The following is a 27,449-nucleotide window of genomic DNA, read 5'->3' as shown; positions in this document are numbered from 1 at the left end:
TATATACATTTTTTTCACTTCAACTTTTTGATTTAATAATTTACATTAATTGATTTCTGAATGGTGAACCTTGCATACCTGAAATGAATTCCATTTGGTCATGGTATGTAATTCTTTTTATAAGTATTTTCATTCAATTTACTAATATTTGTTGATAATTTTTATATCTATGTTCATGAGAGATATTGGTCTATAGTTTCACTTTCCTATAATGCCTTTGTCTGGTTTTGGTGTTAGAGTAATGCTGGACTCACAGAGTGAGTTAAGAAATGTTCCCTTTGCTTTTATGTTCTAGAAAAATTAGAAACTTATTTGTAGGGGAGCCTGGATGGCTCTGTAGGTTATAGGTCTGCCTTCAGCTCAGGCCATGATCCCAAAGTCCTAGGATTGAGCCCTACATCAGACTCTCCTCAGGAGCAAGTCTGCTACTCCCTCTCCCCTGCCCCTCTCCCTAACCCCTCCCAAGTTATGTACTCTCTCGCTCTCATAAATAAATAAAATCTTAAAAAAAAAATAAAGAAACTAGTTAGTATAATTTCTTCCTTTAATGTTTAGTAGAATTCACCGGTAAACCCATTTAGACCTGGTGCTTTCTTTCTTAGAAGATTTTGAATTATCAATTCAATCTGTTTCATACATATAGACCTATTCAGGTCATCTATTTTTCCTTGTGTGAGTTTTGGCAGATTGTGTCTTTCAAGGATTTGGTCCATTTCAAGTAATTTATCAAACTTGTATTTCATAAATTCCTTTATTATCCTTTTATTATCTATCAGATCAGTAATAAAGACCCCTCTTTCATTTTTGATATTAGTAATGTGTGTCATCCCTTTTCTATTCTTTTTTAGCCTGGCAAGAAGTTTATCAGTTTTATTATCTCTTTAAAGAACCAGTTTATAGTTTCATTGATTTTTCACAATTGAATTACTGTTTTCATTTAGTAATTTGTTCTAATTTTTATCATTTAAAATGTTCTGCTTGCTTTAGGTTTACATTGGTCTGCTTTCTCTGGTTTCCTAAGGGGGAAGCTTAGTTATTAATTTTAGATCTTTTTTCTTTTCTAATACAAGAAATTCAATGCTATGTTTCTTCAAAAACACTGTTTTTACTGTTCTACAAATTATGATAAATTATATTTTCTTTTTTTTTTTTTGACCCACATGTTACTTAGAAGCATGTTGTTTCATCTCCAAAAACATTGAGATTGGCCAGCTATCTTTCTGTTATACATTTTTAGTTTAATTCTAGTTGGGTCTGAGAGCATACTTTGTGCTATTTCCACTCTTTTACATTGTTAAAGTGTGTTTTATGGTGATATGTAATTTCTCTTGGTGAATGTTCCCTGTGATTTTGATAAGAATAAGCATTCTGTTTTGTTGGATGAAGTGTTGTATAAATGCCAATTAGGTCAATTTGATTGATAGTTTAGTTTATTTCAACTGATAGCTATTTAGTTCAACCATATCCCTGCTTCTAACACTGAGGACTGGCATAATTTATTTCTCAGCAATTGCTAGAATAAGCAATTGATAACATTTACTTAAAAGGAAGCAAAATTTTTAAATAATAAATTAAAATATGTTTTTAAAAATTACCCCTGAAAAAATACCAGTTCTGGATAGTAATCAGGGCTCTTTCACATCTACTAAACTTTCAAGATTTTGTTCAGAGCATAAAAGATTTTTAATTGTAACTATTATCTGTCCATTTTCTGGAGATGAAGTAACTCCATTTCCAAGGTCTAAAAATGATAGAACAAATTAAAATCATGGATGAATATAGATGCAAAGATTCTACAAAACTCTACTAACAAATGGAATCTTGTAGGATAAGGTTTTCCAAAAATGCATTGTGCTTTATAAAGCTACAGTAATTTAGACCTGAAGTATGGGCATAAAAATAGGAATATATTAATGGAAAATAATTGTAACAGCTCTGAAACAGCACCTCAATCCTAATACCAGTTATGAAACAGTTCATTCTTTCTATAATTAGTTGATATGCCTTAATCCACATTATATACATATATAATATATTACTAATATATGTACATGATACAAATGTAATATTTTATACCACATATTTTATGTATATATGTATATATATTTGCATTTATAATTTTTTCATTGAAGCATATTCAACAGGCAAAGTGTAAATGTCTTTAATCTGAAAATAGATATTATCAATAACTGAGAAAAAAACAAGTATCCCAGTTATAAAAAAATTAAAAAAGAATAACAGATAATTTGAAGAAGGAGAAATTCAAATGCCGGTAGATATTTTTAAAAGTCCAATTTCAGTGGTAATACAAGAAATACAAGTTAAAATAACCAGAGATAATACCTACTTTCTAACAATCTGTCAATGTTTTTCAAAAAGAACAGTAGCCGGTGTTGTGTTAATTTGGGGCGGGGAAATTGGCAAAAAAAAAAAAAAAAAAGGAAAGAAAGAAAGAAAAGAAAACTGATAAATTTTCTGAAGATTGTTTAGACAGTGCTACATATACCCTGAATGTTTGTGTCCCACCAAAATTCACATGTTGGAATCTTAATGTCCATTGTGATGGTGTTAGGGGGTGAGGCTGTTGGGAGATAATTAGGTTATGAGAGTGGAGCCCTCATGAATGGGACTAGTGCTCTTACAAAAGAGGCTCCATAGAGCTCCCTTGCTCCTTCTGCCATGTGCCATAATCTGAAGTCTGCAACCTGGAAGAAGGCACTTGGTCTGACAATTTCTGGCACAGTGATCTTGAACTTCCAGCCTCCGGAAGTGTGAGAAATAAATATTTGTTGTTTCTAAGCTACCTATTGTGTGGCATTTTTGTTACAGCAGCCTGAATGGACCAAGACAGCCAGAGTATGTCAAAGACCTTCACATTGACCCCAAAGTTTTACTTAATACTTGAAATGTGAATGCTTATATTCTTACTAATGCTACTTATGTTTTATTTGTATGTTTATTATTTTAGCAAAAAACCAAAAATCTTACAAATTATTCTTGTCCTTCCAACTGGAAGGAAGCGAGCAGTTTATCGGGTAGAAGTGCTGGGTTCTATATTATTTTCCTTATGAAGAATCCAAGACCTAATCTTGGTGTCAGTTTGTTTCATCACGTTTGTAAGGCACGACATACCTGCAAATAACGGACCACTCGGCAGACGAGATCAGGTGCCAGAAAGTCTCCGGTGAATCGCCAAATGATGTCTGTCAAGATGTTTATCAGACCTGTGAAGGAGTCTAACAAAAATATACAAGTGGTTAATTTGAATGTGTGTCAAATTTCCAGCCTTGCCACAGTAGAAATGAAATCCTGGGGAGATTTCCCCTGCTCCTGCCCCAGTTTATCAGGTGGCCATTAAGGAAAAGTAAAGCAAGACAGGAGTCGATTGACTTTACTTATTGGAGCTTGTTACCATTCAGATGGAGCCACCTTGGAAGGATTTTGGTAATGACTAAAATGATTTTGGTAACCACACAGTTGATATTTTAAGTCCCAGAAGAGGAGTTTTAAGGGGATTTAGATCTCTACCCAAACAAAGACTGTGTGAGGATCAATAAGGATAAAATTGAGAAAAGGAAATTATTTATCTTCAAGAAGTCCCTCAAAGTCCCCCTTCTTGTATCTGTTACTTTACAGTGTTGACCTCTTGTTACCTCCCTATCATCAACAACTCCCCCCCACCCCCACCCCAGGTTCCTTTTTTTCCTTCTCCTTTTCCCCTTCAACACCGGTCCCTAGAAAAAGTCAAGTGCATGATCTACCACTTTAATTAACTTCATTGGTTAAACTACAGAGGAACTGAGGCCAAGATTTGAGACCAAGGTCAGAGACTTTATGCTCCTGTGGTTGTCTTTACTCATTTCTATACCTACAGATTGTAAGTTGAGCAGATGTCTACATCAGAAATGTGAGAGTAATACTATATGTCTTAAAGCTCCCTCTCACCTCTCCATGACCGCTATCACTAATTGATCATGTGATTCAAAATCTTTCTCAAAACAGTGCTGGAGGTATTCTCTGCTGATTGTTGGACAGGGATGGGACTTAAAACAGGATAAGTCAGAATTCATTGACTTAGGGTCAATTTCTTGGAACATGGGATATAATACTCTATCAAGGACCCAAGAGGCAAGGCAAACTCATTGATAGGGTAACTTAGAAGTCTGGAGGAAGTGTTAGTCCTTCTTAGGCAAAATGGAAATGTCTGAGTTGCTCTGGCAGACAGTATAAAAAAAGAACAAAAAGGCCATTGTGTAACGGACATATTACGTGAAGCAAGAAGATCCACCAGAGAATGATGTTGCATGAAAGGGCTCAGAAGACACACCATTCCTGAAGAAAGTAATGGTGAGAGGAACCAGCATTACAAAGAAGCTCAGTGGTGGCTTCCTATGTAAGGCAGAGTAGATGAGAGGAGAGGGGTTGATAAAGCCAGGTCTTGTAGAACTACAGTAAGTATGAACTGTAATAATTCTCCTAGTCCTTTCCCAAAGGAACCTATGGCCATTTATTTGAATGGCTGTGCACTGGGGAAAGAAGAATATACAGACGTTTTGAGGACTATTAGACACAGGGTCTATGTTGACCTGACACTTGGCAAACTGAAGTGTCACTATGGCCCCACTACAAGCATGGAATCTCATGGGGCCAGGTAACAAATAGAATCCTAGTTGAAGTAGAATGGTTCACTAGATCTGCAGATCTTTCATTGTTCACTTCCCACATCCCTGGGGGTTTAATTTGTATTGACATACTTGGTAGTTGGAATAACTCCATATCGGGCTCCGCATAATAGTGACAGATGGTAAGACTACACATTTGGACAATGTGATGAATTACCCCTTATCATGGTCAATTTAGCTATTGCTGTATTTGACTGTCTTGGAATTACCAACAACGGAGACCAACACTGAGCCCCAAAATGGCACTATTTCTTAAGAAGACCAACTTGCTACCTTGTCGAAAGTTGACTACACTGGGTCCTTTCAATACTGCAAGGGCAAGCTCTCCATCTTCCCAGTGTATACCTATTCTGGGTATGAGCTTGCTTCCCTGAACTCTGAGTTGTAGTCAGCACCATTCACCAATCCCTAGAGGATTTCTGATTGCTCAATTGGAACGACATGCCAAACAACATAATATCTGATCAGGAGACCCATTTCATAGTGAAACAGATATAGGCTTGAACCACTGATCATAGAATCCTCAGTTTATATCATATAGTATACCCTCCAGCAGCAGCTGTCTTCTTGGAGCCCTGGGATGGTCTACTAAAGGCATAGATAAAGTGCCAACCTAATGGCACTCTGAAAGGATGGAATGCCATCCTTCAAAATGCTGCATATGCATAAAATCAGGGCTTTCTTTATCGTGCTGTGTTTACTAATAGGAGGCAGACATACAACTGATAACCAAGGGGTAGAGACAGGAATGGCTTCATGAGACATCACTCCCAAAGAACCCCTGGGACACTTTGTGTACCTCTCTGCTCTGCAGGCTAGAGGTCCTAGTCCCAAAAGGAAGTGCAAACTTGCCACGGGACATAGCAAGGGTCCCTTTGAACTGAAAGTGATAGCTGCTGCCACAGGGACTCCTTTGTGCAGGGACTAGCAGTCAAGATGAGAAGTCACCACTGTGGCCAAAGTCATTGGTTGTGATCTCAGCAAAGCTGGGTTTATACAATGAAGAAAGGGAAGAGTATGGGTAGAACACAGGCAATTTACTTCTCAAGTTATGACTGACAGCAGTAATTCGTGAATGGGGCTAGCGATGCCGGGTGTACTGCAGCATGCCCTCAGTGAAGAGTCTGGCAGATTACTCAGGCTCTTGGGTGCCCTGCCTGCTGTTGTGGGAGGGTGATAGGGACTGAAATTGAATCTTTATTCTTGTCATGGAGACATGCACCCTGGGTTCAGGTGGCACAAACACAAAGCTAGTATCAACTCTGTCTTGGATGACAACTGAACTGTACCCTCTAATAAATTGTTCAGATCAAGATTCAATCCTGCCTTTGTTGAGAATCACTACCAGCCATTATGGGAGAGGACTGTGGTTTCTGTGCAACTCTACTCAGAGGACTGGGCAGAACCTTAGAAGTAAAGGGTATGTGTTTGGTTGGATTCAGGCTCTCAGCTGAACAGCTAAACAGCAAAAGAAACTCCAGTTTTATAATAGGCCACTCATAATTCCATTTCCAATAGTTTATTTTTATTGCTGTGTTTCTGTTTAAGAGGAGTAATGAAGGGACGTCTGGGTGGCTCAGTCGGTTAAATGGCTGCCTTTGGCTCAGGTCATGATCTCAGGGTCCTAGGATCGAGTCCCGCATTGGGCTCCTTGCTCGGCGGGGAGCCTGCTTCTCTCTCTCCCTCTGCCTGCCACTCCGCCTGCTTGTGCTCTCTCTCTCTCTCTGTCACATAAATAAATAAAATCTTAAAAAAAAAAAAAGAGGAGTAATGAAAACTGAAACCACAGTGTCACTTGGTAAATGGTATCTGTGAACCCTGGAGAATGAGAACCGAAGGGAAGCCATCGTCCAGAGTAGGTAGGACATATATAAGTTCTCAGAGAATATTTATCCAATAAATTGTCACTGTGGTTTGGCAAAGGCATTTATGGCTTTGTAAAAATTAAAGTTTTATTTAGAGATCATTAAAGTCTCATGAGAAGTTTCAGAAATGGCACAGAGTTTTCACATACCTGTCACCCAGCTGTCCCTCATGGTGACATTTTACCTAACTAGAGTTGACTTCGTTATTTGAAGAATTAATACTCTTAATCCAGGTTTCTGTACAACTGAGCGTGCTCTTAAGGAATGTTACTAAGCAGTCATTATATCCTTGTTAATATTTCAAGTATTTAAAGTATCTTCAGACTTTTTAATCTAACTAAAAACTATGAGGTACATTCCCTGTTTTATAGATTGGCAACTAAGTGTGATTAGAATCTTTGTGAAGGTTCTATAACAAATTAGAGGGAAAGCCAGGCTTGTAACCCAGAGTTGGATGACTGTGTCCACAATCTTCACCACAGTGCCTGTGTTTTTTTTTTTTTCTTTTTTCTTTTCTTTTCTTTCCTTTCCTTTTCTTATCTTCCTTTCTAATTCTTGTTCTGTCTGTTCTCATATAGTCCTGAGACCTCAATATATAGGCATGATTCTTCCTCCCATTCCCCTCATTCCCTGTCCTGGCTGCCCTGATTTTTGTTTTGTCCCTCTCTGTCTATAGGGCCCCTCCACCCATAGAATTTGCCTTTATTCCTTTAGAGAACTGTGATGGTAAGTCTTCCTCTTCTGGATCTTCACCATAAACAGGATAAGCTCCCAGCTTAACCTAACATCTTCTAAGATCTGGCCTTGCCTACCTCTTGTCAGATACCCACATGGCATTTTTTTTTTCCCCACATGGCATTTTTATATTGAAGACCCCAGTGATCACACATTTGTGTTTTCAGATATGAATTCCCTCTTCTTGAAATTGCCTCACTCCATATATCAGTCTGTTGAATTTTTATTTATCTTTCAATATCTAGCTGACATGTCCCCTTTTCCAGGAGCTTAGCTTCCCTTGACCATTCGCACGGTAGGGGCTACAACAAAATGGCTTTGGCCCTCCCAGTTTCATGCCCCTCAGTCTCGTCCTTTTTGCTTCTCTGTAGATAACCATTAGACCACTGGCAAAGCACATGGGAACTACAGCAAAAATGTCGGAGATTAGAGAAATCTTGCAGCAGTCCTGGGTAGTCAGAGAAGTGCTGAGGAGGTCAGATTTGAGCGGGGAGTTGGGAATTGTGAGTAGAAACCTGAGCAGTAGAAATCTCAGGAAGCATTTCCTCTCAGGAATCGACTGAAGAATGAATAGAATGGACATTGGAGTTCCTTGGCTCTTCTCCTTTGTTGTACTCATTCTTTAAAGAATAAGGGGGAAAATCCCTAAACTTCCATTTCTCTAAATCTAAGTGCTTATATTAACAATTATAATGTACTCCGGTAAGACTCCCTCCACCCCCCAGCTGAGTCTGAGATAAGCCCAGATCTGGGAGTGGACTATCAATGAAACCCGGGCCCAGCCTTAGTGGCTATTAAGCAAATGCTGCTCTAACTGATCAGTAAAAAGCGATTTAGTTACCTAAGTAATTGAATACATTCCAAATAAACCTTTCTTAAATGGTAATTAACAGGACCCTGGGAACAAAGGGTACACTTCAAAGGCTTAATCACTTCCATGCTATTACTCCTGCTACTCCCCATTTCTTCAGCGAGAGATCCTAGGAAACTGCAATACTCAGAAAACCCCAAACAGGCTCACTGCGGGTTTTATGGCTTCTTTGATGGTCTCTCAGAAATCTGAGTGTGGGTTCCCCGTTGGAGCACGGATATGGGTGGAGTGGGAAGAAGTCAAGAATGAGGGGACAGGGGCACCTGGGTGGCTCAGTGGGTTAAGCGTCTGCCTTGGGCTCAGGTCATGATCTCGGGGTCCTGGGATCGAGTCCCACATCGGGCTCTCTGCTCAGTGGGGAGCCTGCTTCCTCCTCTTTCTCTCTCTCTGCCTGCCTCTCTGCCTACTTGTGATCTTTGTCAAGTAAATAAATAAATTTTTAAAAAAAGAATGAGGGGGCAGCTGAGCTGAACCCTAAAGGGTCAGTAAGGATGGTTCGGGGGAAACTAGGTGAAAGACACTGATTCTAGGCAGGGCTGACTGCACGAACAGTTACGCTGTGAAACAACATCAATTTGTGATTGCTGAAGTCTGAAGTAGGAGCTTCCAAGGCCGAGATATGGGGCTGGGAAGACAAGAGTTGGTCCTTTTAGGGTCTCGTGTGCCAGTTAAAGGAGCTGTGCTTTTTCCTGCGTACTGTGGGAGCTATTGAATGTTGATGTGTACAAACACCTGTTTCAAATAGATTTCTTTAGTCGCCATTGAGGGATCACTTTGGGAGGTCCAATGCTGAAATCACACTATGCTTGTTAGGAAACCATGCAAAAGTACGGGAAAGAGATAAGGGGTACCTGCTGTGTGTCAAATAGAAATTGGTATAGAGAGAAGGGTGCAGATCTGAGATATACTTTATAAGGTAAAATAAGGAGGACTTGGTGTTTTAAGTGTGAGACAGAGGGAGAAGCCCTGGCTTGGGTGTTCGTAGTAGGTGTGGTGGCTCTTGAGAATATAGGAGGATAAGCTCTCTAGATTTGGCTTGTTCCCAGTCTTTGGCAATTCCAGACAAAGCTGCTATGAATATTCATGTATAAGACTTTATGTGAATGGAAGTTTTCATTTCCCTAGGGTAAATACCCAGGAGTAAGACTATTGGGCCACAGGATGAGTATATGTTGAATTTCACGAGAAACTACCAGACAGTTTTCCAGAGTGATCATACCAAAAATAAGTGTCTGAGAGATAACATTCTCTCCTTGTTAGCACTTGGTATGGTCAGTATGTTTTATTTTAGTCGTCGGGCTAGGTGTGTCGTGGTCTCTTGTCATGGCTTCCATTTTGCATCTTCCTACTAGTTAACAGTGTTGTTGCTATGATCATCCATAGTGCCTACGCTTCACATTCCTTTTGGGGTACTGTCAGGATGGGAGGTGGGGTGGGGAGGGTTTTAGTGCTCCGGTCTCTACTTTCCTCTGCACCTGCGTTCATGAACATGGCTGCTGCTTATTGCTCAGGGCTCGCTAAGCTGGAGGTCGGAAGCCTCTCCTTTGTCTGACTCAGCCTTGGTCTTATATCAACCTGTGCACCAGGGTCTTGGGCTTGGGAGCTTCTCAGGGTCCCAGTTCCTTCCCCACCATGGCACTTGAACTTCTGCCTTATATCTGTGGTGGGTCTTGTGTGGGAGAGATTTTTATACCCTTCCCCTAGTGGTGGGTGACTCTCAATGGAATTGGTATAGTATCTTGGGCCAGCCGTTTTATGCCCTCATCCCCAAGAGTTGGAGGCCTTCTTATTGGTTGTCTCTATGTCTTTCCTTGTGTTCTGGGGCAACAGTATGTGGTTCCACAGTGGCGTAAGGTATTTGTTGAGAGAGGCGACTGAGCAGAAGGGCATGATTTCATGCCTTTCCTGAAGGCATAAACTAAACCTTCATGTATACCTGCACACCATCTTGGTAAGAACTCCTTAACTCCGCCATTGCATAGTGGAAACAGCCACAGACAACCCTTTAACTGAATGAACACAGCTGTATCCCAATAATACTTTATAAAAGTAAGCTACAGGCTGGGTTTGGACTGAGGTCTATATCTTGCCAACCCCTGATCTACAGAATAAACTACAAATTGTGGCATTTGGAGCCTTCCTGTCTGCCTCTTAGGTCTGATCTTTTCTTGTCCTACAGTAAATTCATACCATAAGAGAATCCCTTTCAACCAGCACATTAATACTGACAGCAGGCTAATTGATCACAACGTTGGTTAAAAAAAGGAAGCACACACACAAAACCATCTTAAAACATTTGAATATAAAACATTAATGTGCATGCATTTATCTTTTCTTTTATGTAGGGCCAAGACTTTTATTTGATTTTATGCATCATCTTGCTTTTGTGTGCATAAAATATATCCATAATGCATCTTTTATGATTTCCAGTTTTGTTTTCTTTAAATTCGAGTGAGAACTTGAGATACCAGCAAAGCAATTTGAGGCAGAATCTCATTGTAGGGATTTTTATAATCCTCTTTCATTCTTTTATAGTTACATACCCTGTGCTTAATTCTATTGCTTCTTTTAGTGACTCAGGAAAAGTCAAGTCTTTCCAAAGTATCCAATTTAATTTTCACAGAAACAACAACTCTTTAACATAGTTTATGTTAATTATATCATTTTAATAATGAGTACAACTGGCATAGGCTGGTTTGGGAACAAACACCTGTGACTCATATAACCCAAGAGGTGGGAGCAGAAATGGATGACTTTTTAGGGACTATCCTGCTAGTCATGGGTGCTAGTTAGTCAGGGTATTAGAAGGAAGAATGGAGAGTGTTGGTTAGCCCATCAAGGCATGAAGAAGATGCAGCCAAGAGACCTTCTGTGGGAATCCTTTAGTGTTCCTTGACCATTCCTGGTTGTTCACTCTGTCAGCCCCTTTCTTTATGTTGCCCCCTTGATTTGGTAGTTTCTTTATGCACCTCTACCTAAAGGTAGATATCCTAACTCCTCCAGGTTTAGTCAGGGTCACCTTCTTTTATTTTTTTTTAAAGGATTTTTATTTTATTTATTTGACAGACAGAGATCACAAGTAGGCAGAGAGGCAGGCAGAGAGAGGAGGAAGCAGGCTCCCTGCTGAGCAGAGAGCCCCATGTGGGGCTTGATCCCAGGCCCTGGGATCATGACCTGAGCCGAAGGCAGAGGCTTTAACCCACTGAGCCACCCAGGCGCCCCAGGGTCACCTTTTTGAAGCCTTTTTTGACTACTGGGATTGGCTGATTGCCTTCTCTGGATGTCTCCCTGCCTTGCTATCAAAGCACCATTAACACATTAACACATTTATTCTTTGTATTTCTCTCTAATTCTGCTGTATTATGAGAGGATAAAAATTATTTATTTATGCACTGTCATGTCTTATACCCTAACATCTTATTACATGGTAAGGGCTTGGTAACTTTCCTTGAGATGAATGATGACATTGTTCCCGCTGTTGTTGGATCAGCTGCTTCAGCAAAGGTGGTTTCACAGAGCAGACTCAACCCCATTAACTGTCTCCTTTAGAGCAGATTGAGGTAATGATTATAGAGTCAAGATGATGGAAGGAGGGATATGATTGGAAATTTTGATCCCTGAGCAGATTTCTTTCTTTCTTTTTCTTTCTTTCTTTCTTTCTTTCTTCTTTCTTTTTTTAAATAAATTTAAATTTTTTTTTTTTATTTTAAGAGAAGGAGAGAAAGAAAGAAAGAGGGATAGAAAGAAACTTAAGCAGGCTTCATGCCCAGTGCAGATCCCAACTCAAGGCTGGATCTCATGTCCTTGAGATCATGACCTACAGTGAAATGAAGAGTCAGACGCTTAACTGACTGAGCCACCCAGGCATCCCACCCCTATGCAGATTTCTAGAACAGTGCTCTAGACTCTGAGATCTCTGTTAGATTGTAAGATCCTGGTTAGCAGTGGCTGTGCCTTGCTCATGTTTAGAGCCTCGTCCTTTTTCAAGGTGTCTTGTAAGACAGTGCTTTCAAGATAAAGAAGGAAATGTTGGTGAACTAAACAGATTTGTAAAGTCCTCAAAAATTTGAGGCCAGTCTTGTAAGATTCACCTCACATAGAGAACAGATGAAGCACCATTTCTTAGATTCCTACTTGCTCTCGGCTGATGTTCATACTTTCCCACCCAGAACAGAACTATGGGAATAACGAATACTTAGTAAACCGAGTAACTTTTCTTGACAAGTGAGTAACATGTGAACGTTTGTCACATTGGATAAAGGGACCACTGAATACAAACAATTTCAAGAAGACTTCGACATATTTGACAACATCTTAGCTTCAACTATGGTGTTATGGATGAGAGGCGCCCTGGTTTTCCTGGAGGACACTGTGGATAGCAATGTCGATAGGGAATCTCCAGGGTATACAATGCTTCCAGCTCAACTCCATGTCTTTAGTATTGTTTGTTTTATTTTTAAACCAAGGGAGGTGATAATTGTTTGCTTGTGGTTGTGCCTGAAAATGTTTTTGATATTGTTAAGGGTCATTGTCTCTCTCTTCGCCCCACTTTCTTTGGAACAAGATTTGAAGACTTTACGTGAAAATTTGTTTCATGATGAAACTTGCATTGCCCAATCTGATGTCAGGTGCTTAACTGCCAATTAAAATTATTTCTCAAAAAAGTAAGTTCTTGGGTCTCTAAGTTTTAGTCTCATTTTATAATACTAATATGATCCTGGCACCGTGCCCTTTGCCAAGATTAAGTACTGGCTGAGCTTAATGGCCCAAACTGTCAACTCCTCAGCTCTTTATTAATCCTGGGAAAGTGGCCTGCACCTCAGTCATTACTGCTCAATTAGGTAAATAACCATCACATCCATTCTCATTAGACCACTCTCTTCACAGAAAGCTGTTTCCGAGGTTTTCATCTAGTCTTAACAAGTCATAAATGCCACTAGTGTCTCCCTTTTTCCATTTGTCCACTAAACAAATAAAAATCATGTATGTAATTAATGGAACCCCAATCCTCCTAAAACCTATTCTCTGCTTCCTTTGTGTGCAAAAGCCAAGAATCCCATTACATGAGGCCAACTGGCTAGCATGGGTCATTGGTTACTGCCGGATGGTGAAGAATTCTTATACTCATATGTGTAAATATCAGGTTCAGCAAAAGCATATGTTTCTTGAAGTGAGGGAAAATAAAGCATTGAGTGACTACCATTTCTCCTCCTTACTCTTCTTTACAGAGAAATTTCTTGAGGCATGGCAGTACATGACTCTGAGTATAAAAATGTAAGATATGGACAACTTGTCTCCTCCTTTTATGAGAGTGTGTTTTCCTAGTAAGAATGATCTTCCATCAATCCCATCAATGGTCTTGGATTTTTAAAAGTGCAAGTGAAGGAGAGAAGAGTTCCATTTGCAGTTATCTAAGAGATGAATTCTTTGAATGTCTTTTCTTTTTTCTTTGCAGTTCTTGCCCAAAGACTGCTGAGTTGTAGCAGGTTGGCATGCAAGTAGGAGATTGCAACAAGAAATAGTTGGTTCTCATGTCATCCTGCTGCAAAAGGGCACAGGCTTATACATATGGATGTGAGGCAGACACAGATAGGCTGCTCAGATCCCTCTTGAAGAAAGACCTTCCTGTGCAGCTGTGAGAAGTGTGGTTTGCTGGCATCCTCCCACTGTTAGATTTCTCAGGGCCTACCCCAGCTTCCTAGTTGAGATCACACTGTTTGTAGTACAAGTCCTGCCAATGACTGAGCAAGGTGTGGGTAGAAGGGTCTAGTCATTTATTTCCATCTAGCATGAGAATCCTATAATGAGCTAGCAGAAACTGTAAGACTGCCATTATGTTCTGATGGGTCCTCCTGCCCAATCTTGTATCTTCCTTTTTCTTTTCTTACACATTACATTTCGCCATCCATTTTTGCATGCCTTATTTTGTTCAGCATCTGTGTCCCAAAGAACCCAACTTGCAACAAGAGGTAGGAAGGGACACATGACCATTCATTGTCTAGGGATAGTCTTTAAAGGCTGCCTCTTTGCATAATCTAAGATCTTAGCTCTCACCTAGTCCCAAATTCCTACCCAATTTTCTGGAAAATAGTTTTCTGAAAAAAATTGATAAATAGGAGGTTCAGGCTTTGTTTAACTAGATCTACAGTAATGACTGTCTGTCTTATTTTCTACAGTCATGCTCATTAATTTGTGTTAATTTAATACATTTGGCATCCACTAAGAAAACAGTGTTGATTAAATTAACTGATTGGTTTACAAGGTGAATACAACCAAGACAGTACTCGAGAGACTAGAACACAAAGAAATACTAGTTGTGATGAATGGTTCAGAGCTGGGACCATTATTTGTTGGCAGAGAGAGATACTGTTTATGGGGCAAATCTTTGTTGGGCTAGACTGTGCTGTGCAGTGCAGGAAATGTAACATCCCCAGACAGTGTGATAATTCCAAATGCCCAAACCTTTCTAAATGCCCCAGGACTTCCTCCAGTGGGAGATCACTTATAAAGCAAGGTGAGGTGTTCAAGGTCAGAGCTACCTAGAAGAGTCTGAACTGCTACCTGATATACTAAGGCAAAGTGGAGTTGTCTGTGATGAGTCAGGAGTGGCAGGGGTTGGGGGATGGAGCCAAAGCTCAGAGGACAGAAGATAGGATCAAGCAAGCAGAGTGGTGTAACAGAAGCCAATCATAGGGTCAGAAGGAAGCTGGAGGATTTGGGCCACCGTCGGGTCCTAGAATAGCAGAGTGGAACAAAGCCACGCCCTGCCTAGTAGGTGATTGATGAAAGCAGATCCAGGGATCAGTCTGGAAACAAGAGAATATGCTGGGTTTCAGAGCACTGGACCCTTGGAAGAGGCTTCTTTGTTCCAGTGTATCTTGTAAGGCCTTGGCCTCATCTTCCCAGGTGATGCTCACCTTTCCCAAAAAACAGCTCTCTGAGTCTGATCTTGCCAATAAGGAGACAAATTTTGGCTGACGACCTTTGTGCCAGGCATTGTGTGGGGCTATTTAACATGAGTTAGTTCATTTAATGCAGCGTTTGCATGAGTGTATCTGAGCCAGGCTCGCTAGTGTACACATCAATAGAATTAGTGACTGTTCAGAGTTCACATTCAACTTTGGGTTTAGTGAAATCTGGAGCGTAAATTCGATGTTTATGTATTACTAATTGAATCAAAGAATTCTAATTAGATGAAATCATTCAGTCTAAGATGAAGTATAACCACAGACACTCAGAAAAATCACAGAATCTTAGAGAAGCAGGAACACTATCACCGAACCAACATGAGACTTCTGCATGTGATAAGGATTAACCTCCATAAACAGGAGAGGTCAGGTCAGGCATAATCTACAGGTAACCTCTTTCCATCACCATAACTGTCCTCCAAAAGGCAACAATATAATTTCTGCATCTTGTGGTCATTATGAGGACTAAATTAAGCAAAGCACAGAAAGCACACGTGTCGGTGCAAGTCACAAGGGAGGCCTTGAATGCATGCCACCTGCTCCACTCAGTACCCCAAGAGAGAAATGAAGCCAAGAGAATGTAAGTAATGTGCTGAAAGGCACACACATGATAAACCCAAGAGCCAGGACTTCGACCCAGGTTACCTAGTCTCTTATTTTTGTACAGCTTTCAAACTAAGAATGGCCTTTAAAATGTTATAATCATCGAATGAAATGACAAGAAGGAAAATGGTTTGTGGCACAGGAAAATTACATGAAATTCCAATTTCAGGATCCACATGTGTATTGGAAGGCAGCCAGGCCTATGTGCTCCCACATCGCCCATGGCTGCTTTCCTGCTACACCAGCAGAGCTCGCTGATGGAGCTCAGGGGGCTCCCAAAGCCGAAAAGGTCTAGAAAAAGCTGGCTGACCCTTCTCTAGACCTGAGACCCTTGATCCTGCCATTACGCCCAAGTGCTGGTGGATCCAGACTGCTTGTGACTTTGCCAGATCTTTCGGTGTTCTTGGGTAATTATCAAACTGCCAAGCAGGTTGCACTGAAGTGCTCCCCACTGGCTGACATCGGAGAGTTGTGTGACGGTACCAGATGGGAACAGATTCTTCATTCTTAACAAAAATCCAATCTCACTCTCCTTCATGTTCAAAGCACTTGATTAATGAGGACATGACGGGGGAGAAAGAACACTGGGCTGGGCTGGACTGGGCTGCCAGTGTGCGCTGCTGCAGTCAGAAACCACCGCCCCCCCCCCACATCTGACAGATTCCTGAGGCCCAGCCCTGCCCTGCTGCCCAGGCTTGGAGGCTGGCAGCGCAAGCTCTGCAGGCCAGCCCCTGCTTTGCACCTGCCTCTCCGTTCACTGGCCCTCTGGTTTGGGGCAAGGCATTTAACCACTCTTGGCGTCAGGTTCCACGGGTCTAAAATGGTAGGAGAGCAAGTGTCTTATAGCTCAGGCAGTTGGAAGGATTACATGAGAAACTATATGCAAAGAGTTTTTTGTTCATTTGTTTGTTTGTTTTGCAAAGAGTTGGCTGAGTGAGTATTCCGTAAATATTAACCATTATTGTTATTTTGCTTGCCTATTTGTCAGGAGGGAAGAAGCTCATTTTCTGATCTCAATAAAAATGTCCCGGAAGCTGTTTTACAAACACTTTTTTTAAAGTAACACAAGCACACAATATGCAATTCAAGCAGGACAAATAATAAAAATAAATGTCTCACGAAACGAAGTGTCTTGTAATGTTCAAGGCAGCACTATTCATAATAACTATGAACTAGAAAGTACCCACATGCCCGTCTCTGGTAGAATGGAGAAGTACACTGTGCTATCTGCACACAGTGCAGCCATTCAGGTAAGGGTGTGATGGGTCTACACTAAGTGTAACAATGTTAATGGATCTCTTGAACAGAACACTGTGTGAAAAAGGAGCAAGATATAGGGGCGCCTGGGTGGCTCAGTCAGTTAGGTTGCTGCCTTTGGCTCAGGTCATGATCCCAGGGTCCTGGGATCGAGTCCCGAGTCCCGCAACAGGCTCCCAGCCTGCTTCTCCCTCTTCCTCTACCTGCCGCTCCCCCTGCTTGTGCTCTGTCAAATAAATAAATAGAATCTTAAAAAAAGAAGAAGAAGAAGAAGAAGCCAGACATAAAAAGCACACATACCATAAGGTTCCATGTAGGTAAAGTATAAAATCAGGTGAAGGTCACCTTGGCCTCTGGGATTTCCCTCCATGGAGGTGAAGGGTGAGGACTACAGGTTGGTGGAGGGGAGTTGGGAAAAGCCGGCGGTTCTCTGTTTCTTGATTTGGGTGCTGGTTACATTGGTGGAATTCAGTTTGTAAATGTTCATTAAACTGATATTTATAATGTGTGCACAGGATTAGACTTCGTATTTCAATATAAGGAATAAAATCTGAAAATAAGAAAGGCACCCTCCACCTACTCTTGACTCCCACTCACTCAGCTCCTTCCTCGGAAGCAGCCGCGGTTACCATCAAACAGAATATCCAGATCTGGTCGCTGAACATGCAAGAACACGTCTGCATGGGTATATTTTGGGTATTTCTTTCTTTCTTCTTACTTCTGGAGAGGAAATTTTTGTTTTGTTTTATAATACCCTTATTTTTAGAGCAGTTTTAGGGTCAAAATAAAATCAAGCAGAAGTACAAGTTTTAGGGTCACAATAAGATTGAGCAGAAGGACTTGAGTTCCCATCCACTCCCTGGCCCCACACACGCACAGCCTCCCTCATTCTCAGTCCCCACGGGGTGGTGCATTTGTTGCAATTAACAAACCTACAGGGACACATCATAATCACCCAAAGTCCACAGTTAACATTAGGGTTTTCTCTTGGTGTTGTACATCTTAGGGGTTTGGACGAATGTATAATAAAATGTAACCATCATCACAGATATTATCATATCAAGTATTTTCACTGCCCTAAAAACCCTGAAAGCAAGTTTTGATAGGTCTAGATCTATGTCCAGCTGACCGTCTGTTACAAAGGCAGACCTCAGGAGAAGGAAGAAAGAGCAGAGGAGATGGGAGGGAGGCTGGATGCTGGGTAACATTTCTGGACTTGGCAAGATTTCTGCCAATGTTTGTTGAACTGTCAAAGTGAACTTAAGGGCTTCAAGATGGCTGGGCCTTCTTCCTAGTGTTGGGTTGGGACCCAGATGTCATCATCCCATATCTTCTTTGTGTTTGAAACTCTAGGTATCCCTTTGGGCAGCCCTGGTCCTAAGCCTGTTCATGGTGAGCACTGGGCCTGGTTTGTGATTACAATAACATTAGTCTTTTCTTGTGAAACTGTATTCCCCGTTCTGAAGCTGTAACAACATCTGACAACAGGATGGGTTATTTGGTGGTCACCAGGAAGCCATAGCAAAGCATCCTTGTATTTCTGGCTTTTTATTCTGTCTTGTTCCCCTTGCTGGTGATTTCTCCTATAGTTTTGGCAGCATCAGAAACCCCAACTGTAATTCATCTTTTAAGACCCACTGCAAGTTCTACCTCTCCATGAAGCTCCCACCTTGTTTCCCCGGAGAACTCTGATTTGCATCACTTCATCTAGGCCTTACGTGATCATCAGTCTGTACTTATTGATAGCTGCCTACTGGGCTTCGAATACCATGCCCTTTCCTAGAAATACCATGAGGAAGCAAACTCCATTCTTGTCCTCAACTCGTTCACATTCTAGTGGCAAAGGGAGGCATGTGAAATAATTTATTGCATGGTGTCTGTAGAAAGGATGGGGTGACTGATCAAATCCGCTAGGGTAGGAACCAAGAGGACAAGGCAGGCTTCACAGAGGTGCCCCTGGAGCTTTGTATCTTAAAGAAAGAGCAGTGTTTTGCTAGAGAGATCACAGCAGGAGAGCAGTACGTGTGAAGGCATGGGAGTATGAAACACCTGTTGTCATTCATCAACTTGTGTGTCATTGTATTTACTAATCTTTCCAACTAGACCAGGGAAAAGGCTCATAACAGCCTGCTCTGTTCCCCTAGTCGAGTTCTAGACACTAAAATTAGATAGAAACAAAAGATTAAGGGGAAGCAGAGGAAGAATCTTCTTAAAAGATTTAAGGGAGGGCCTACATTTTACACATTCAACAAATCTCCATTTTTAGGATGCAAACTTCTCATCAGACTTGGAGTATAAAGGAAACCTTCTTCTCCTTCTCCTCTCCCCCACTTCTTCTTTGATAGAGAGCGTGTGTGTGCGCGCAAGTCGGGGGAGGGGCAGAGAGAGAGGGAAATAGGTAATCTTAAGCAGCCTCCTTGCCCAGCACAGAGCCAGACACGGGGTTGGATCTCACTGCCCTGAGGTCATGACCTGAGCTGAAATCAGGAGTCATGCCCTTAACTGACTGACCACCCAGGTGCCCCTAAAAAAAACCTAAAGAGATGAAACTGAATGTCAACTGGAGCAGTTTTCATAATCCGGGTCGAACTGTGATTAGCAGTTTGTCCTTTCTGTACTTTCCTCCTTACTCAACACTCCATGGCTGGGTCCTCAGGGCTTGGGTCTCCAGCAGTCAGGAGGATGTGAGTTATTTTGAGTGTGATTAGGTTTGGCCTGTGATACAGTCACTATCTGAATCCACTGTTTGCCACTTAATTGCTCTGTGACCTTGGGAAACTTACCTAGACATCTTGGGTCATTGTTGCTGCCTTATAAAATTGAGACAAGTATACATACTTACTTTGTCAAGATTCAATGTTATAAGTGTTTGGGCCATAACAGCTCTCAACAATGTAAGCTTTTCCTTTCTTTCTTTTCCTGACTTCCTTTTCTATTCCCTTCCCTCTTTCCTTGGAACATTTAGGAAGAAATTTTGGAAAGAGAGAGCCTAGGAGTTGGAGAATGAAGAAATTCTGAGCAACTGAGACAGACTTTGGGAGAGATAAATGGATGAGTAGAGAGGGATTTTAAGACATTTTGCTGGGTTTCCTGCAATTTATCCCCACCAATAAATGCCATTTCCTCTGAGAGTTCTCTTTAATACTGAAGTTGGGTGTTTCTTTGAAACAGGGCATCAGGCTGAGACTGGCCACAAGGGGGCCCAGCTTTGTTGGGGTGCACACATTGCAGAAGGAGAGGATGTAAGTAATCTAGAAGAAAAGATTCAAGGTCACAATCTTGACCTTAGTGTGTGTCTGTCATGCATTCCTTTAAGGGCTGTCACCTGGGAAAAGAATTAGGCTTAAGATTAATATGTGGCTGGCTAAGGGCCTTTTCTCAGTAATATCTTGGAGATTTCAAGCAGCTTATCCCCATTACTAGAGGGGATTATGCAAAGAACCTCTGTGCATTTGACAGGGATTCAGGCACAGTGGGGAGATGGGTGCAATGACCCAAGCTATGTCTCCCGGACCTGTGTCTATGATTCATTCTATAATGACTCACACGGATCCTTCTGTATGTCTCCCACTCCACTCCGGGGCAAGAGAGTCCCAACCTCCAGTTAGTGCTCTTCCCCCAACCTCCCCACTTCAGCCCACCAAAAAGGGCTCTCAGTTGCAAACAAATCTAACTGACAACTAATTCTCCAGGGCTAATGGCTAAAGCCACTTATTCTCTCAACAGCATTTTCATTTTAATGGGGGCATCAAACCTCGGCCCAGGAAGGACTCTTTAATGGAGGGATTCTAGGCAGTGTAGAATGCAGACAGGAACAGAATGGGCTGGCAGCTTGCCCAAGGTCACACAGCACGGTAGTGGCAGAGCTGTAAATAAAACTCAGCTGCCTCAACTCCCAGTCTCACACGGCTGCCCCAGCCTGAGGCTGCCTCTCTTTTGGTCCAAACGGGGAGTTGCGGCCCTATTCTTGAACTGTGTTAGTGACAGTGGCCTGGCCTGAGTGTGAAGAAGCTGCGACGCGAGGAACAGTCCTCCCTCGCTGCCAGAACCCAGCATGAAGAATAGGAGCGTGGGGGAGGCTTGATCAATAGATATTATGCAAATGCCTCGAGCAATAACATTCCCTTCCATTACCAAGCTAACAGTCCCAATAAAGAGCGTGCCTGGATTCTGACAGTTTTATTTTTCCTGGTTTGTCAGATGGAAACCAGGGTCTGACTGATGTCCACATGAAAGCATAAAAGGTACATGACTGGCAGAAGCCCAATTCCCTTTCCCTGAATTAGAGGCCCTTGCACCATGAGCTTGCAACAGGCCGGCTCTGTGCACATCAATTATGTTCTCTGGCTGACAGCCTTGCTGAGTAGTAAACATGCCTAGAGCCACGATGAGCTTCATTGGTGATGCAACCCCCATAGCCAGGAAGCAGTGGGCAGCGGTCTCCGCATCCCCTCCCCCCTTTCCCTCTTTACCTCCTCCCACCTGTCACCACAGCTAAGGGATCCCGGAGTCAGAGGACTGGTTACATTTTTGTTTGCAGTGTACAGGAAAAATAACATTCTTCATCTTCTAAACCTGAAATTAATTGCTAGTATGAACTCCGACTCTGTTGGATGTTGAAAACTTAATTGCAGTCAATTAAGTGTTTACTCTTCCCCTGTCTCTGTAGTCCTCTTTATTAAGTTCTAGAAAACTTAGGCAGCATCAAGTCCTGTGTGTGCATGTGTGTGCGTACGTGCGTGTGCGTGTGTGCATGCACTGTGTCTGGTCCTAGGTATCTTCCCTTGTCCTCACTGGCATCTACTAAGAAGTGCCCAATCCCATCTCTCCTTTGGTTGTCAGCAGATCCAAGGGATGCCTGCCTTGTCCCCACTGTGCAGCCCCTTCCGGCCACCCGCTCTTGCTCGGAATACATCCCCCTTTCCCTGCACCAGGATGCAGGGCAGTCTCTGCAGACCGCCTGTGGCTATTTCCGGCTCTCTGCCTACACACCCACACAGACGCTTGTTCTCACTCTCAGTGCTGGGTGGAGGGGGGAACCCAGTGTCTCACTCACTCCCTGGACTCTCTCTTGAGAAAGTGGGTCACAGATCCCCTTGCTCTTAAATTTCTCTGACTTGTAGCTCTCCTCCCGTGTCCCCCTAATGTTTGTTCTGGAGTGGTTCAAGGCTCAAGGTACCCTTCTCAGCAATGGCCTGATGGCTCAGCTCTGGTCTCCTGCACACACCCCCTTGCCTTTCCCATTTCTGGATCCAGGTAGCCTAGCTTTTCAGCTTTTCTTCAAATTACTTGAAATTCAAAACCCAAGAAGGAGACAATTTTTTGTTTCCATGTTCCTTTAATAAACCTTCATTAAGGCAGTAAAAACCTCATGACACAGTTGTCCAAATGGAGGATTATGTAGTGATAAGAATGCTAAAGAGGAGAGGGGGAAGAGCACATCGGTTGAGAAGCAAAAACATCATAAAGTGCATTAGATTTTTAAAACTTGCTTGCAGTCATTCTCAAACAGAGCTCCAGAGAAAATGAAGCCTTAAGGAAAATGATTAGAATTTTCATTTTCTCAGTGTTCCCAAGGTTGATAGCTTCCCAAAGTTGCCAAGGGAAATTCCCCAGGGTAATTCTGGATGCACAGGAGAAAAATAATTCCTTATATCAATGGAAACTTTGGGAAAGAGATTCTCTAAGTGTGATCTGAGGATACCCCCAAGGGTCCCTGAGACCCTTGATCTATCAGGTCAAAGCCATTTTCATAGTAATAGTAGGACTTTATTTGCCTTTTTTCCTTTTGTTCTCTCATGAGTGTGCTATGGCCTTCGGAAAATTTGTCTTCGCAAACAAACATTTGTGTACATTCTGTACACAAAGAAAGAGGTGTATGAAGATTTCATATGTTAGAAACATCAGATAAATAATATTATATAGCTTTTAAAAACAAAATAAGGCAGGGGATTCTAAATTTGATGAGATTAAAAGACAACTATAATGGAGCAAATATTTTAATACAAGAAAAAAACTGAACTTTTAGCCATGAAGAAAAATTACGTGCTAATTCAAATTAAAATCTCAATAAACATGCTAAATAGAAGATCAGAACCAGATGAAAAGAGAATTGTAAGCTTGAAGATAGGTCTGAAGAAATTACCCTGAAGGCAATGGAGACAAGGAGGTGGATCAAAGAGAAGTTCAGGCACATAGTGAACAGAATGAGCAAGTCCAACGAAAATCTCCTTGGAATTCCAGAAGATGGTCAAGAGAATGGAAAAGAGGCCTTATTCAAAGAGACAGTGACTATGAATTTACTATAATTGAAGGATGCCAGTCCTCAGACATAAGAAAACTGGCAATGTCTGGGTGTTAAATATCCCACACAGTTTTCAGACAGCAAGCAAATTTAGGAGGAGGAAAGAGTTTGCGTTTGCGAACCACCAACAAAACAGAGTGGTCATTATGAACAGAAGGCCTCGGGGATCAGGGTTTCTTAATGGAACTCCCAGAGATTCGAACACAAAAATGTCATGGGGAGACTTTATCTGAGTCCAGGAAGAAGACCTGGCCATCAGCATTCACTCTGACAAGTCAATGAACATTTGTTGAACCCTCGCCATTTCCCAGGAGGGTCACCCAGCCTCAGGACCCTCTCCCTTCCATCCGCTCTTCCTTGTCCTCTTATCGGAGGACTCCTGCCCATTTGTAGCAGGCAGTCAAACTGCACACAGCACTTGGCCCATGAATACTCGCTCTAAGGAAAGAAGAAAAAGAAGTATCTACAACATAAAAGTACAAAGTGTTTTTTAAAAAAAGAATATGCCAGACAAATATTAACTAAAACAAAGATGCTATAGGTACATCAGTACAAGATAAAATCTTAAAAGCTAAAAGCATTACTAAAGATAAAGAGAGTTACTGAATATTGATTAAAAGTTTAATTCACTGGGAAGATGTAGCGATTCCAAACCTATTCGAAAAAAATAAAGTAAAAAATAACAGAACTATACGGAGACATAGAGCAATATACCTGCAGAGTTTAGCAACTTCTTTTGGATATTTATAGATCAAGTAGATAAAAAAATCACTAAGGATAGAAAAGATCTGAGCTACATGATAAGCAACCTTGACCTGATATAAATATATATAGGTAATGCTCCTCAAATCTGGAGAACACACCTTTTCAAAGGTGCATAGCACATTCTATAATTGTTAGGCATTAGACCATGTGTCAAGTTTCATCCAATATCAAAAAATCTAAAGCACATAAGACATTAAGCTAACAATAACAAAGACATAACCAGACAAGCCTGACATTTTTGAAATTAAGAAACAGACTTCAAAATAACAATTTGTCCAAGAAGAAACCATAATAGAAATTATAGATTGATTAATCATAATGAGATAGTAATGAAACTAATATCTGTCAGAACTTGTGAGAGGAAATGAAAGCATCTTTGGGAAATACTTGTAATCCCTAAATGCTTATTTTAGAAAAGAAGAAAGTATAAAAAGAAATGATCTGAGTATCTAACTTAAGAAGCTAGGAAATGGTGCAGGTGTTATTATTGAAAGTAGTAGAATAGGGAAGGCCATGGCTCCATCATTCTAAAAACTCATAAGCTAGCGGAAATCTCAGAACAAACTTTCAAAGAACTCTGAAATATGGCTAAAAAAAAAAAATTACAACAACTAGGGGAAAGCCTAAGAAATTGCTGCATTGTAGTGAGAGAGTGCTATGGCATTCTGAAATTGCCTGCTTGACGTGCCCAACTCCTCAGATCAGCAGTGGCCATAAAGACACTGGTTCGGGTTGCTGGGACCACAGGGAGCAATATAAATCTTGTTTTCAAAGAGCTATGGTTGTGTTTTGACTTGTCTGGCAGCTCCCCTTAGCACAGGTACAAAGCCTGCCTTCGTTTCACCTCACTTGGAGAGTTTCCAGGCCTGAAGAGCTTCCCGAGTGGCACTTGCTGAAGACATTTAAAGACAAAGGTATTGAATACATGGAATTGTATGGAGCAAGGAATAGTAATAGGGATAAGCAATAGACAAATCAAAAAGTCTGGGAAAGATGAGATTAGGAAAGAAGATGTTTGGGGAACTAAAGGCTTTCAAAAGCACCCATGGATACAAGTGCTCACACACATGCTCAGGGCTGTATGAATTCTCAGGCAAGTCTGGGGAGAACCTTATAAAAGCTTTCACTTCTGAGAGTCTTGGAGGGGGGGAGAGAGACAGAAAAGGGCAGAAAGAATATGAGGAAATAATGACTGAAACTCTCTCCCATTTGAAGGAAGACATGACTCTATACATACAAGAAATCCAGTGAATTCCAGTCAGGGTAAACTTATAGGGATGCTCAGCAAGACACACAATAGCTAAACTGTCGAAAGCCAGAGAGAAAGACAGAATCTTGAAAGCAGTGGAAGAGAAGTGACTCGACATATACCAGGGATCCTCCATAAGACCAACAGCATATTTCTTTACTGAAAGTATGGAGGCCAGAAGGCAGTGAGATGATTTAAATTATTTATTTAAATTATTTAAAGGGCTGAAAGAAAAAAACTGCTAATCAAGTTTTATATCCAACAAAACCACATTTTAAAAAGAGAATGAGAAGTGAAGATATTGCCTGATGAAAAATGAAGAAGTACCTCAGCAGTGGACATGCCCTAGGAGAAACATTAAAGGGAGTCCTTTAGGCTGAAATGAAAAGCCACTAAACAGTGACTAGAAGCCGTGTGAAAAAAAACAAAGAACAACAGTAGAGCTCAAGGCAAAGATAAATACAAAAGCTAGTGTTTTTGCACTGTAGGTTTGTAACTCTTCTTTTTTTGTTCAATACAATTACTTACTTGTTTGCTTGTTTGAGAGAGAGAGAAAGAGAGAGAGAGAGAGCATGCGTGTGCAAATTGTGGGGAGGGGCAGAGGGAGAGGGAGAAAGAGAGAGAAAATTTTAAGCAGGTTCCGTGCCCAGCTTGGAGCCTGACCCAGGGCCAGGTCTCAGGACCATGAGATATGATGTGAGGTGAAATCAAGAGTTGGGTGGTTAACCAACTGAGCTACCTGGATGCTCCTGTTCAATATGATTTAAGAGACAACTGTATAAAGCAATAATGATAAATGTATGTGAATGGACACACAACATATAAAGATGTAATTAGTGGCTAGCAACAGAAAAAAAGGATGAAGTTATAAAGGCACCAAGTTTTTATATATGGTTGAAACTAAGTTGGTATTAATTTTCAAACTTGATTGTATAAACTATGACAGTTAAAGTTAAGATGTTAATTGTAATCTCCTGGATAATCTCTAAGAAAAAGAAAAAAAAAAAAAAGAAAAACCTCCAGGGAAATAAGAAATTAGAAAAACTATACACTAGGAAAAAAAATCAATTATTCCTACAAGGAAGCAGTAATAAAAGAATTCAGGGACAAAAATCTATAAACAGAAAACAAATAGCAAAATGACAGAAGTAAATCTTCCTGTCTTAGTAATTACTTAAGACATAAATGCATTTATGTTTGCATTTAAGTAATCAAAAGGTAGGGAACTGATAAAATCATTATCCAGTTATATGTTGTTTAAAAGACACTCACTTGCGGCACCTGGATTAAGCCTCTGCCTTCAGCTCAGGTCATGATCCCGGGGTCCTGGGATCGAGCCCTGCATCAGGCTCTCTGCTCAGCACGGAGCCTGCTTCCCCCTCTCTCCCTGCCTGCCTCTCTTCCTACTTGTGATCTCTCTCTCTCTGTCAAATAAATAAATAAATAAAATCATAAAAAATAAATAAAATAAAAGACACTCACTTTAGTTTCAAAAACACAAATAGGAGGAAACTAAAAGAATGGGGGGAAAAATCCAAGCAAATAGTAACCAAAAGAGAGCTGGTATGTCATTACTAGTTCACTCATTCAATAAATATTTATTAAATGGCCCACTAAGTGCCAGACACTCTTCTAAGCACAGTGAATAAAGCAGATACAAATCTTGCTTTAATGGAGCTTACACTCCAGTGGTCATTATTGGATATTTTGGAGGTTGAGACAACTGATTTCCTGATAGACTGGAAATTGAGTGTGAAAGGAAGAGTCAAACATATCTTTGAGGATTTGGTCCTGAGCAACGCTAAGAATGGCCTTGCCATGAATTGAAATGGTATCACATCTTCTAGATTCCACACTTCTCTAGGAACCACGTTTTCTAGATTCTCTTTCCCTGTGTTGTTCCAGGTTATAGTTTTTCAATGAGAAATCTGAGAAGCAAAAGTGAGGAGAGACCATTCTGTCAGTAGGTCATAGAAAGTACATGTATCGGCAGCTCCAAGATTGACAGTGGTTTCTCGGCCTTCTTGGAAGGGATTGTTTTGCTTCTGAGGTTGAGACAGTTGTTAGGAGCTTTGCCATAGAACCTCAGAACTGCTGCAGTTCTCCAGAGAATATTCAAGAACGACTGTTTTTTATTTTTATTTTTTCGG

At 41.1% G+C, this 27,449-nt stretch overlaps 1 protein-coding gene across 2 annotated transcripts in view; it reads right to left on the bottom strand.

Annotated features, from left to right (window-relative positions):
• NPSR1 (neuropeptide S receptor 1) overlaps positions 1-27,449 on the bottom strand; it is a gene marked incomplete at both ends in the record, with an annotated part of 149,271 nt that overhangs the window by 47,808 nt on the left and 74,014 nt on the right. The window contains one exon of one of the 2 annotated variants that reach the window (XM_080818841.1): positions 3,133-3,236. The exons of the other annotated variant lie outside the window; for it this stretch is intronic. Within the exon in view, the coding sequence (XP_080674967.1) occupies positions 3,133-3,236 (104 nt within the window). The remainder of the gene's footprint in view (positions 1-3,132; positions 3,237-27,449) is intronic. 2 annotated transcript variants of the gene reach the window in all.

This window comes from Martes martes, assembly GCF_963455335.1.
Source record: "Martes martes genome assembly, chromosome: 11".
NCBI lineage: Eukaryota > Metazoa > Chordata > Mammalia > Carnivora > Mustelidae > Martes > Martes martes.
The sequence above is the reverse complement of the archived record's forward strand: the minus strand, read 5'-3'. Positions and strand labels throughout refer to the sequence as shown.